Source organism: Ahaetulla prasina, chromosome 14 (assembly GCF_028640845.1).
Source record: "Ahaetulla prasina isolate Xishuangbanna chromosome 14, ASM2864084v1, whole genome shotgun sequence".
NCBI lineage: Eukaryota > Metazoa > Chordata > Lepidosauria > Squamata > Colubridae > Ahaetulla > Ahaetulla prasina.
In genome coordinates, this window is record NC_080552.1 from 19,992,248 (window position 1) to 20,006,418 (window position 14,171).

A 14,171-nucleotide genomic window follows, 5' to 3' on the forward strand; every position below is an offset into this window, starting at 1 on the left:
GCCTTTTTCCAAAGCGTCTTATGCTGTCTCATAAACCAGCATTTCTCAACCTCAGCAAATTTTTAAGATCCGTGGACCTCAACTCCTAAAATTCCCCCGGTCCACTCGTCTTAAAGATGCTGAGCTTAAGACTATCATAGACCACCTTGGAAATTAATCCAATTTCTGAAGTGGAATAAACTTTTACTTTCATTTCCCCCCCCCCCCCCAACCATTTCTAATCGTGTTGAAAATTACATCCGGCAGGGAATGGCTGTACCTTCTATGCCACGAAATGCTGAATCCATATTACGGGCTTTTCCAATATTCAACTGATAACATTTACACGCTGCAAATAAATCCCGATTCCTCCATCAACCCCGTAAGTACTCTTAAAAGCCAAGGATCTATTTGTGTTCTTTGAATATGAACCTTAGAAGGAGCAACCGTCTCTGAAACCAGGGGAAATATATAAGATAAAGTTCAGTGGTCAGCTCATTTGGCTTTAGATTTCCACAGGATATTATTTATTTTATATATTTTGACAAATTTGCGTGGCTGCCCATCTCACGAAAAGTGATTCTGAGTGGCGTACAACACTTAATTAAAACTATGTAAAAACTAAAACTTTCATTGTCATGACCTTTACCTGGGCAAGATAGTTTATCACAGGAAAACAATTTTTGAATCCAGGTACCTCAAGTGGGCTAATTTACAGAATGAGCTCAAAATCCAGGACCCGTGATTTCCAAAGGAATAAAATTTGTGGAAATTGTGGTTGCCTCGGTGCTACTAGTTTCTGCTGGGTGGCTGCTGTGGTCACATGATCTTCATTTTCCGCATTCCATAACAGTTTCCCAGCCAGTCTAGCAATCCCTTGCTCCTTCCCCCACCTGGCAGCAGCCACTTGAGTTCTTCTAAGTAGCCCTGAGAATACACAGTCCGGTACTGGGAGGCCAAAGTGAAATCTTTTTCCTCCCTTGTTTGATTTTCCGTACACTCTGCGAACCGATGAATATCTATTTTTCAGTCGAGTCCCCATAGACCATGGAAGGTAAGCATACATGAAATAGGGCTGAAAGCTGAACTAACTTGCTTCTAATGGACTAATTGGTGTAGCCCGAACTTGTTTCCACGAAGGCAGGCGTGGGCAACGCTATGAAGGGTCGTGATGGCCCTGGTCTTTTGCAATCAACTGGGACAAAAAGTACGTGGGGCCAAAATGAGGTCATGGCTTAGAGCTGAATGTTGCCTGGCTATTTTCACCCTGTCCTCCCTCCTTCCCTAGCTAAGATTTGGCCTTGTGCCTGTTATTGCTGCTCCTTCCACAAATCCGTTTCCATTTTCCTTTTCGGCCTTCTTCCTCTGATATTTGCCAGTATCATCCCTATTACTAGTGCCAGCCCCAGAGCTGTCAGGCATGAAGGGAATTGCCAGCGAATGGATTGGTTTCGTTTGAAATTTGAAAGGATTGGTCTGGGCAGCTGCTTGCCATGCTCAGTTCCTTTCTATCTTTGGGCTATTGGGAGGCCTTCACCACAGAGCTAAGCCAGGTCAGGGATCCATGCATAGGAACTTCTCCGCCGGCCTGCGCATGTCGGAAAGGATGTGGAGTAGAATCAGAAAGTGAGCATTTGAGAAGGCCTAGCTCCATGATAGCGAACCTATGGCACGCGTGCCGAAAGTGGTACACAGAGCCATCTCTCTAGGCACGCCAGCTGGTCTTCGCACACGCATGTGCGCCAGAAACCAAAAGACCAGGTGACCGGTGCGTAGCTTCCTGGCGCATGTATGCATACCGGGAAACTGCTCTTCTGGTTTTCGGCGCTCCCCCGCACATGTGTGCACCGGTGGTGAAATGTAAAATTTGTTACTGTCGGATCTTGGGCGTGGCTTGGTTGGGGTGGGTGGGTAATGTGACTACATGGGCGTGAGCACTTTTTTTTTTTTTTTACACTTTTAAAAGCATTTTTTCTACAACCTTTTTGGTCGAAGAATAAATGCTTTTAAAAGTTTTTTTAAAAAAAAAAAACCTCTGATGATTGCGCGGCTCAGCTAGGCGTGGGGGAGGGGATTTTTGCTACCAGTTCTCTGAGCCACCCACCGCCATCGCTACCGGATCGGGCGATCCCGTCCGAACTGGGAGCATTTCACCCCTGGCGTGCATGCTCCCGCTTTAGCACTCAATGCCCGAAAGGTTCGCCAACACTAGCCTAGCTTTTCTCTACCAGTGGTGAAGAATGGAAGATCTGGGAAGGGCAACCTGGCGAGAAGAAGAGGAGGAAGGGCAGGAAAAAAAAAATCCTGAGTTTTAATCAAATCACCCAAGCTCCCTTTCTGTGGAGGGAAAGGGGTGGGGTGGGGGTGGGGAGGGGGACACTTGCCTAAAGGAGGAAAAAGAGACAGTTCTCTTCATGGGAGGGGAGGGACCTTCCTTTTGCTGCCACAATAGTTCAGCGTGAAACTGTGACTCAGCCCTGACTTACAGCTTGTGGTTAAAAGCATCACAGGAAGCACCCAAAAGTGTCTGAGGATGTTGCAGCGACCCAAAAGAATTCGTTATAATAACTGTCTCGGCTGCTCTAGGCTATAGACCGGTTTTAAAGGGAAAATCATTCCTCTCCTCCTCCTCCCCTCCCCCCCGACCATCCTCTCCCCTCCCCCCCAAGTTTTCATAATGAACAGCAACCATAGAGAAGCTGCATGAAACGGCTGGAAGGGGAGAACCTGGTGATTGCATTAGGTTGCCCACCCCTGTTTGCAAAATGTCCCACTAAATATTAATTGCCCTAGGCAGCTCCTTGGAATTCATCTCTTCAAACAACCATAGGCACATACTAACCATTCCCTGTGTATATAGACTAGGCTACTATCTAACAGTGGGTTAGGATTGGATGGAGTCTGATCCTAAATTTAAGTGATTTGAAAAAAACAAAACTTCAAAATGGGGCGGCACCGGTAAAACAGTTAACAGAGTTGGAAGGGACTTTTGGAGGTCATCTAGTCCGACCCCTCTGCTCACACAGGAGACCCTATACTAGGGATTCGAACCGCCTGACCTTTCTGATCGACAAGCTCAGCATCTTAGCCACTGAGCCACCTTGTCTCCATAAATTATTGGTTGATTCAATGCCATCCAGTTATTTTTTTCAACTCCTGGGTGAATTGGAGAGATCCAAGAACAAGGTCATTTATAGCAAAAGTTCTTTGCGCAAGCCGCTCTCCTAGATTATCCTACCTTGCAGGGCTGAGGTTGCGTTAAAATTATGGTAAGAGAGGGCCTGCTAAATATGCCGCCTGGAGCTCTTGGCGTTAGAGCAGGTAAACAGCTCACGGATAGCTGAAGTGCACCCTCCTTGAAAAGGTAAGATGTTTAGGCTTTTAGCGGAGTAAGCGTTAACCCAAAGCAGGAAAGTTGCTTCTGTATTTTAATCACAAATGCATTCCCTTCTTTGTCCGTTACGATTTCCCCAAAAGGACACCATGTCTCTGCAAGGAGGTTGCCATTTAACATCTTCAAGAAACCACGTGCATTCAAGACGTGCAAAAATTAAAAATGAATACACCCCAGTTAAGGACTGGGTATAGTCAGGGGTTGGCATCATGTGCGAAGAATTTGAGAGAGAGGTGAAATTCTGAACAGAAATGGGTTAGTGCAGTCTTTCCAGTGGTGAGATTCAGCCAGTTCGCACCATTTCGAGAGAACCAATTGTTAACTTTCTGAGCAGTTTGGTAAACTGGTTGTTGGAAGAAATCATTAGGGCAGAGAACCGGTTGTTAAATTACTTGAATCCCACCACTGAGTGCTTCCGAACCCTGGTGACTTTAAGATCTGTGGGCTTCAACTCCCAGAATTCCCTAGCCAGTAGAGCTTTGGGAATTGAAGTCCACCGATCTTAAAGTTGCCACGGTTGAGAAACGCTGGGTGAAAAGAATACCTGGCACCGTTATCTTCCCAAGGAGCGCCTCCCTTTAACTGTTCAGTTTGCTTTCCTTGCGCTTGCCCTCCAGCAGTAACTACAATCTCTTTGAACTTGGCATTTAAGAGAAATCCCTCCGCTCCTGGCAAAACACCTGCAGCTGACAAGCCCCAGGGGCAGGAGGCTAAAAATACGCCGGGTGAATCTTCAGCGAGACAAAAGGATTGTTCCAGCTTCTTATAAGCAGCTGATTAGTGAAATTCTGTTCCAGCTGTTTAAAAGTGTGCGGACTTCGACTGTCAGATTGGCTGGGGAATTCTGGGAGTCGAAGTCCATCTTAAATGTTGATGAGGTTGAGAAACTCAAGTCTATTTACAGTGTAAAAAAAAACACAACCCACCTAATTGTACTGAGTAAGGGACGCGGTGGCTTAGTGGCTAAGATTCTGAGCTTGTTGATCGAAAAGTCGACAGTTCAGCGGTTCAAATCCCTAGTGCCGCAGAACGGGGTGAGCTCCCGTGACTTGTCCCAGCTTCTGCCAACCTAGCAGTTCGAAAGCACGTAAAAAATGCAAGTAGAAAAATAGGGACCACCTTTGGTGGGAAGGTAAGAGCATTCCATGCGCCTTTGGCATTGAGTCATTCTGGCCACATGACCACGGAGACGTCTTCGGACAGCGCCTGCTCTTTGGCTTTGAAACGGAGATGAGCAGCACCCCCTAGAGTCGGGAACGACTAGCATATATGTGCGAGGGGAACCTTTACCTTTAATTGTACTGATTGGAAAAGTGCAAATACCAGATTCATGGGACGTACTGATGCTTCTCAGCTAGACCGTTTTGAAATAATGGAAATGACACCTTCCCCACATCACACCAACTAAAAGTCTGGCGAAAGGCAACTAAGATAGCCGTGGCTGGCATCTCTCCCGGTGAATGACCACCTTGGTGGTTGGCATATCTTTCAGGACCATCTGTCTTATTTCCACTTTGTCGGTCGGATCATGGGGCTGGCGGTGTTCCACGGGCATTACATCAACGGGGGTTTCACGGTCCCTTTCTACAAACAGCTGCTGGGGAAACCCATCCAGTTGTCTGACTTGGAGTCGGTGGATCCAGAGCTACATAAGAGCTTAGTCTGGATTTTGTAAGTATTCTGTCCAATAATCTTAGAATGTTTTGATTGGCCCAGGAGGACCAGCTCCAATGAAACAGATTTCCTGACCTCGATCACTGGTGCCTACGTAGATTTTAAAGCTGCTTTTGGCAGGGTGGATACTTAAGAACTTCCAAAAGTACCCAGAAAAAAACAAAAAACAACTGGGATAATTTTATAAACAATCAGCAGTGGAACTTCTGGATAACTGTTCCATACGAGAAAGTCATTCTTGTACTTCATTAGAAACCTGTTCAGCTGGGTTCTGATTCTGAGTTGATTTGGCTTGCTTGTAATTGCTAAATTAATCTTTAGTCTCGCTCATAACAGAGGCATGAGAAAGTAGTTTAGATTTCTGGAAGTCAACCAACAGTGCATCAAAAGGAATATTTTTGGGGACAGAATTCGATCAGAAAATATCTTTTTTTAAAAAAAAATTTGCGTTCCCTATGTTTCAGTTGCGTAGTAATATTCCTACGTGCAGGTATAAAACTAACTTTCTTTACATCAGTAAAGTACCATAATCAAAAATTGCAGCAGGGTTTTTTTTTCCTCTGCAAGGAGGAATATTAAAAAACTGCACGATGCACAACTGCTTACTAAAGTGTGGATCAGCCACCGAGAGCTCTGCTCTTAAAATTACAAGTTTCAGTAGGTCCGGCTAGATAAATAAAACACACCTTCGCTTGCAGAAATGACTTGTAAGGCATTGCCATTCTTGTTGACAGAGAGAATGACATCACTCCAGTTCTGGACCATACCTTCTGCGTGGAACACAATGCATTCGGCAGAATTCTGCAGCATGAACTCAAACCGAACGGGAGAAACGTTTCCGTTACAGAGGAGAACAAGAAAGAATATGTCAGGTACCCTCAGGGGAGGCTCCTCTGGCCCAGGACTGTCAGTGTGATGCTGACAGTCCAGCAAGGTAGACCACACAACGATACCACTACCAAGGGCAGGGGCTTCTCAACTTAACAACCACAATTGAGTCAAAAATTCCTGTTGCTAAGTGAGACATTTGTTAAGTGAGTTTTGCCCCATTTTATGACCTTTCTTGCTGCAGTTGTTAAGTGAATCACTGCAGTGGTTAAATTAGTCTGATCCCTTCCAACTATTCTATTCCTATTCCTATTCCTATTCCACTCTACTCTACTCTACTCTATTCTTACTCTACTCCTCATTCCTATATCCTATCCTATCCTACCCTACTCTACTCTTACTCTACTCCTCATTCCTATATCCTACCCTACCCTACCCTACTCTACTCTTACTCTACTCCTCATTCCTATATCCTATCCTATCCTATCCTACCCTACCCTACTCTACTCTACTCTTACTCTACTCCTCATTCCTATATCCTATCCTACCCTACCCTACTCTACTCTTACTCTACTCCTCATTCCTATATCCTATCCTATCCTACCCTACCCTACTCTACTCTTACTCTACTCCTCATTCCTATATCCTACCCTACCCTATCCTACTCTTACTCTACTCCTCATTCCTATATCCTACCCTACCCTACCCTACTCTACTCTTACTCTACTCCTCATTCCTATATCCTACCCTACCCTACCCTACTCTACTCTTACTCTACTCCTCATTCCTATATCCTACCCTACCCTACCCTACTCTACTCTTACTCTACTCCTCATTCCTATCCCACCCTACCCCACCCTACTCTACTCTTGCTCTACTCCTCATTCCTATATCCCACCCTACCCTACCCTACTCTACTCTTACTCTACTCCTCTTCCTATATCCACCCCTACCCCACCCTACTCTACTCTTACTCTACTCCTCATTCCTATATACTACCCCTACCATACCCTACTCTACTCTTACTCTACTCCTCATTCCTATATCCTACCCTACCCTACCCTACTCTACTCTTACTCTACTCCTCATTCCTATATCCTACCCTACCCTACCCTACTCTACTCTTACTCTACTCCTCATTCCTATATCCTACCCTACCCTACCCTACTCTACTCTTACTCTACTCCTCATTCCTATATACTACCCTACCCTACCCTACTCTACTCTTACTCTACTCCTCATTCCTATATCCTACCCTACCCTACTCTACTCTTACTCTACTCCTCATTCCTATATCCTATCCTATCCTATCCTACCGTACTCTACTCTACTCGTCACATGGTTGTTAAGTGAATCCAGCCTCCCCATTGACTTTGGTCACGAAAGGGGATCACATGACCCCGGAACACTGCAACCGTCATAAGTATGAGTCAGTTGACAACCGTCTGAATTTTGTTCATGTGATCATGGGGATGTTACACTGGTCGTAAGTATGAAAAACAGTCACAAGTCCCCTTTTTAGTGCTGTTGTAACTTTGAACAGTCACTAAATGGACTCTTGTAAGACGAGGACTACCCGTAGTCAGGACTACTTCTGTTGTAAACCTATGCTAATAGAGTTAGTCATGGCCGGTGTTTGCAAGGTAGACCAGAAAATCAGAGTTGTAGACTCAACGGAGCTTGGACAATCTCCCAGAAGAGGCTGCTTGTGATGCTAAAAAAGAATACTATCTGGACATGTCCATGAAGTCACCAGGGTTGGAATTTCCCTCAAAAGTTTTGGTTTATTTCTTTAGACAGCCTGTGACTTCCACTGGAGGGCAGGTTTTATATCTTCTGTGCAAAATTCTCACCACTCCAGTAGTAATTCTGCAGTAATTCTGCGATTTATCTTTCTCTTTCCCAGGCTGTATGTAAACTGGCGGTTCATGAGAGGGATTGAAGCCCAATTCCTGGCCCTTCAAAAAGGTTTTAATGAACTGATTCCTCAACACCTCCTGAAGCCTTTTGACCATAAGGAACTTGAGGTATCGGTTGTATACTTCACACTAACTCTTGCTGCTGTTCATGTAGCCTCAAAAGCTAAAATAGCTCTACGTATATTTTCCTTGTCCTGAATTGATGTGTTAGATAGAATTCTGTCCAAAGATGGGGAGCAATGCCCAGAAAGCTTAATTTTGAAGGACATTTAGAATAGAATAGAATAGAATAGAATAGAATAGAATAGAATAGAATAGAATAGAATAGAATAGAATAGAATAGAATAGAATAGAATAGAATTTTTTATTGGCCAAGTGTGATTGGACACACAAGGAATTTGTCTTGGTGCATATGCTCTTAGTGTACATAAAGGAAAAGATACCTTCATCAAGGTACAACACTTATAACACTTAATGATAGTCATAGGCTACAAATAAGCAATCAGGAGCCTATCAATATCAATATAAATTGTAAGGATACAAGCAACAAAGTTACAATCATACAGTCATAAGTGGGAGGAGATGGGTGATGGGAACGATGGGAAGATTAATAGTGCAGACTTAGTGAATAGTTTGACAGTGTTGAGGGAATTATTTGTTTAGCAGAGTGATGGGAAGAAACTGTTCTTGTGTCTAGTTGTTCTGGTGTGCAGTGCTCTATAAAATCGTTTTGAGGGTAGGAGTTGAAACAGTTTATATCCAGGATGCGAGGGGTCTGTAAATATTTTCACAGCTCTCTTTTTGACTCGTGCAGTATACAGGTCCTCAGTGGGAGGCAGGTTGGTAGCCATTGTTTTTTCTAAAGTTCTAATTATCCTCTGAAGTCTGTGTCTGTCTTGTTGGGTTAATTTCGTAACTTGGGGGCCTTGACTTGGCAAACTTAAATTTGGGGCAGCTTCTATTCTAAAACACATAGTGGAAAAGAAATATCTTCTGCCTTTTACGGTCTCCTGAAATGCTAAGGAATGCAAGAAAGTATTCAGAATTAAAATCCTGGTAGAGAATTGGAAGAGTCCAGTGCTTCCATCTTGAAATAGTTCTGCTTTTCTTCATACTGAGTCAGTTTCCTAAGATTTTTTTTCAGAGGGCATGATGCATGACTTGAAGAGTAAACTAGGTATCAGAGCTGTCACAATAGCCCATAAAAGCAGTTTCTGGCTTGAGGATTTTGGGTGTTGGAAGTCCACACATGTGGACTGAAGAATTCTGGGAGCTAAAGTTCTCAGATCTTGGATGCCAAGGGAGAGCAGTAGGCAGACTGCTTGAAAATTGTGTGGGGACTCAGCTGACTATCTAAATTTCTGTTGCCCTATATGCAGCGATTAACCAATCTTAATCTATTTTGTCATTATTGTTTTAAAAAGCATGATGGAAATATGAAAAACCTGCTCAAAAGCCGTCTGCAGCCTAGCAGTCAAGGGCAGGGGTCTGCAAACTTGGCTCTTTTAAGACTTGTGGACTTCAACTCCTAGCTTTGCTGGCTGCGGAACTCTGGGAGTTGAAGTCCACAAGTCTTAAAAGAGCCAAGTTTGCAGACCTCTGGTCAAGGGCGATATATAAATCTACCATCCCATGTTGTCCCGGTGCTTAAAAAGGACTTTTTTTTATTTTTATTTCCCAGCTCATCATCGGTGGCCTAGATAAGATTGATCTGAATGACTGGAAATCCAACACGCGTCTGAAGCACTGCATGGCCGACAGCAATATCGTCAAGTGGTTCTGGCAGGCGGTGGAGGCCTTCGACGAGGAACGGAGAGCGCGGCTGCTCCAGTTTGTGACGGGCTCCACGCGGGTTCCCCTTCAGGGTTTCAAGGCTTTGCAAGGTGACTGATCGGGGGGGCTGAGTTAGCAGACTTGGGCCACATGCAGCTGGGGAGGGGAGACCTACTTTTTCATGCCAGTCAGTTGGCCCTCCCTCCCTCTCCTTTCTAACTGTCCCGCCCAACCCTCTATTGGAAAAATACGTGACTTCCCTTTGAACATAAACCAAGCTGCCTTAACACTGAATTGAGCCAAGATTCAGTTTACCCATTTGCCGGGAGGGGGGGGGGCGAAAGGTCAGAGACAGACTTTGCACTAGAGGGGTGCTCTTTTTTTTTTTTTTTATAAAAGAAAGACAAAACAGAATTGCAGCGAAGAGGTGGGGTAGATGAGGACAAAAACCTGAATTAACCTAGGAAATACAGCAACTCCTTATCCATTAACATCTCTCTGCCTTGGTGAAAACGACAGTTTGGCAACCAATCAAAGCTTTGAGGTCCCCGATGTTTCCGGGCCTCTGCCTGAACAGCTCTGGTGTCCTCTGAGAAGCAGCTGCTTTCCAGAATCTGGGGCCAAAAGAGAGTGGCCTTGGGAATAGAGCTCTTCCTAGCACCCGGCATCCTGTGCCAGGTGTGTCCACACCCCTAAAGCAGGAGTCCTGGTTTCCTGTTCTCGGCTTGTTTGATATCGGAGGTTACCAGAGATCAGGGCAGCATGATAACATAGCCAGGCTTTTGAAGGGCCTTAACTAGAATGTCTATTTGCAAGGTTCTACAGGCGCGGCAGGACCCAGGCTGTTTACTATCCACTTGATAGATGCAAACACAGACAACCTCCCGAAAGCTCATACTTGGTAAGTCCCTCCGCGATGAGCGCGAATCAGGGAGTAGACCAGGCTGTGAAAATGTGTTTTGTTTCTGCCCAGATGGAAGTTGTAAACTCTTCTGCGAAAAGAAACGAGGCATGGAGCGTGTCCAGATTAACCTCCTTCAGCCTGACACTTAAACCCATTTATTCTCTGCGTGTAACCCTAACCCTCAGCCCAAAAACGTCTGTGGTTCAATGAAGCAGTTGTTAAGTGAGCTTTGCCCCATTTTACGACCTTGGTTGCCACCGTTGTTAAATCACTGCAATTGATAAGTTGGTAAACCCGGCTGTTAAGTGAATCTGGCGCCCGCCCCCCCCCCCCGGACTTCGCTTGTCAAAAGGTTGCCAAAGTTGATCACGTGACCTTGGGACGCTGCGACCGTCATAAATTATCGACCCAATTGCCAAGCATCTGAATTTTGATCCCATGGCCACGGGGATGCTGCAAAGATTGTAACTGGGAAAAACGACCCCGAGTCACCTTGTAACTTTGAATGGTCACTAAGTGAACTGTTGTATGTAAGTTTAGTAAATCAATAAACAAACGCACCCTGTGTTTCCTAACCTCCTGCAGCTTTAACCGAATTGACATTCCGCCTTACGAGTCCTACGAGAAGCTTTACGAAAAGCTAGTGACCGCCGTGGAAGAGACCTGTGGCTTTGCGGTGGAGTGACCAGGCAACCAAAGGAAACCGATACTGCTAAAGCTCACGGACCACCAAATCAAAAAAGCTGTAAGGAGAAGCTTGCTGTGAACTTCTTTTTTTGTCCAAAGTGTTGGGATTTGCTTGACAACTAGGGGTGCAAAGGCTGTTTTCCCCCTTCCTTCGATGGCATCGGCGAAGAGGGAGGCTTTTTATTTTTGGAGGTCCCCAAACATACTTTCTCCCTCTTGTGACAATAACCCTCCCTTTCCTTTCTTCATTTCCCAGGAAACAACAACGACAAAACAAAACTACACACACACACACACACACACACACACACACACACACACACAAACCCAGGCAGCCAGGTTCAGCGTTCGGTTTCGGTTACCCGCGATAATTCTGCTAGATTTGTAACACATATTGTGATAAGGTCTATGACCTGTGGTCTTTTTTTTTATAGGAGATTCAAACTGTAGTTGAGTATCTTTGCCATTGGTTTGCCGAGGAGTTTGGTCGGTAGGTGTCTGTGGATGTTTGTCTTCGAAGCAACCCTGAGCCCTTGTAGAATCCAGAAACTCTGGAGATAAATGAATAAAAAGAAAAAAAAAAAGAAAGATTGGCACTGGAATTCCCGTTAGCACATTTCAAGGAAATCCCATTTAAGGAATGCCGAGATGAGCGCGCAGCTCCCCTAAGAATAGGAAAACTGAGGATTATTATTCCTTGTCAGGAAGCTCTCTCTCTCTTTTTCTTTTTTCTGTGAATGAGATGACTTGGCTCTTAAGAGGAACAATTCAGGAGAATCAAGCCATCTTGAACGATGTGAGGTTTTTTTCTCCTTTGCGGGGACGCTTTGCATAGGAGATAAATCCATTCCTTGGAATAATTGTCTGTTTTTTTTCCTTTTTCGTCATCCCTGGCATCTGTTAAAGAGAAAGGAGGGCACAGCTCAGATTCTCAAGAGAAACCACACATTATCCCCCCCACCCTTTCTCTCTCTCTCTCTCTCTCTCTCTCTCTCTCTCTCTCTCTCTCTCGCTCGCTCTGTTTTCTGAAATGCTTTCATTGTGATGTGAAACGGCCGAAATTCTTTCCACAGGAAATAGCTCACAGCAAAGATAAACGGAATCCAGTTCCATTTCTGAACTCTGTGGAATATAGAACGGCTCTTGTGAAAAGAGTTCTAACCCAGGCCTCGGCCTATAGAGACTGAGTAACCCAAATAACTGTTTCCAGGTTCTGTCTTTTTTTTTCTTTTTTTCCTTTTCCCCCCAGTCTTCCCCCCACCCCCAGACACAATTTAGCCAATTTTCACAGTCCGATACCAATTTGTGTTGCCCTCCACGCAACTTGCAGGGCAAGGACGAATCCGAATGGTAAGATTTCCAGCCCCCTGTCCAAACGCTTCTTTTTCATTTGCACAAACGAAGAAAGCCGGTGATTGTTAACAAGATAACATTTCCCTTGGGTGGGCGGGGGAGTCAGAAATTCCACTAATCATCAAGTGTAACCTTGACACTTTGTGAGAGTTTTCCTTCCTCTTCCTTTTGCAAAGAAGCATATTAACAAGGTGTCAAACTTCATAACGTGGGTCATGTTGGTGTGGGCTTATTTTTGTTTGTTTCTGTCTGTCCACGAGGATATTTCTATCGTCACTTAACACAACCAATCGAGAATAGCTTTAAACTGTGATAGGACAAACCAAAATCTAGAGAACTTGTCCAGATCCCCGGATTGTTTTTCTTCCTGTTTATTCAGTTGACTGTAACCCTCGGCGACGGATAACTTAAAAAGATTCCACGTGAGAAGGCAAATCTACCTTTTGTGATATTTGCACCGTGTGGCGAAACGATTGTGGTTTTGTGGTTGACTTAACAACTGACTCGCAATGTCCTTCCGGGGTTTGTTTGCACTTAAGAGGCCACTGAAATGCATTGCGGATTGTCTGAGAGGGGATTAGATCAAGGAGGCTCTTTTAGATCTTGGAAGGATCTTAACAAACTTCTGGACAATAGAAATCTACCACCATTGCTGCTTTTCCAAGGGCTCTTGAAGATTTTACTGTATATTTCGTGGGGATCACGATTGACCCTACCACTGGAATTTAAGCCTCTAAAGAAATCATAAAGGTGTGAATTCTGCTCCCGCTAAAATTATTTGCACAGTCTGTTTCCCAGTTATTAAACGGCGCGAAGTGTGGTAAGCAATTCTCCTCGAGCCACGCATTAAAATAGGCTGGCCACGGCAGAGATCCCTTCCATGGCATTTATAGGCTGAATCCTTGCATCGTTCTTGTCTCATATCGTGGCGCTTCAGCCACGTCCAAAAATCCAAGGACAAGTGGACCTGGTCACTTTGAAGACGTGTGGCTTTCCGACTCCAGAATTGGCTGAGGAATTCTGGGAGTCGAAGTCCACACGTCTTCAAAGTGGCCAAAGTTGAAGACCCCACCCCCCTCCGCCCTAGAAGGATGATCAAGATGGTGGGGTTCAGAAGAACGGGCTCTCTGACGGTACCTTGGAGGATGGGAAGAAAGTTCTCTTAATTTTGCCCAACCTCCTCCAGTTGCCTTCTTCTAAAGTTGTTCATCAACTAAGAAAGCACGGCTGATCCCTCCGCGAAGGTCTTCAGGCAAGATCAGAAAGCAAAACTAGGTGCGACTTGTTTTTGACAAGGGGCTTGGAAGGGCTCTGGCTTGTGCCTCAGGTGAACACGCCGCCTAGCCACCCCTCCTCCCCCCATATCAAAGAAACTGTAAAAAAAAAAAAAACATGGGCAGGTGGGCTTTTTGGAATCTCAGCTAGGCTTAAGGATCACTTCTGCTGAAAGTTTTTGGGACAGCTCAACGATTAGGACAAAAAACAACAACAACCCACCAGCATGAAGGATGTTCTCCTCCATCCCGAGTATCGCACAGATCAGCAGAAGTCCTCCTTGAAAACTGCGAGTAAAGCTTACTTGAGGTTGGAGTGCGAAACAACTCCTCCTGCCCCCCCCCCCCCCGCAGTCTTACCTCGGATAAGCATTTGCGGCTTTTCC

The 14,171-nt window shown here is 45.0% G+C and overlaps 1 protein-coding gene across 1 annotated transcript in view; it reads left to right on the top strand.

Moving 5' to 3' along the window:
• Positions 1-11,485, top strand: part of SMURF1 (SMAD specific E3 ubiquitin protein ligase 1) — a 43,119-nt gene extending 31,634 nt beyond the window's left edge. The window contains exons 12-18 of the mRNA XM_058157770.1: positions 247-361; positions 4,866-5,044; positions 5,782-5,919; positions 7,782-7,902; positions 9,476-9,677; positions 10,393-10,468; positions 11,057-11,485. Coding sequence (XP_058013753.1) covers positions 247-361; positions 4,866-5,044; positions 5,782-5,919; positions 7,782-7,902; positions 9,476-9,677; positions 10,393-10,468; positions 11,057-11,156 — 931 coding nt within the window. The 3' untranslated portion in view covers positions 11,157-11,485. The remainder of the gene's footprint in view (positions 1-246; positions 362-4,865; positions 5,045-5,781; positions 5,920-7,781; positions 7,903-9,475; positions 9,678-10,392; positions 10,469-11,056) is intronic.
• The last annotated feature ends 2,686 nt before the right edge of the window (positions 11,486-14,171 follow it).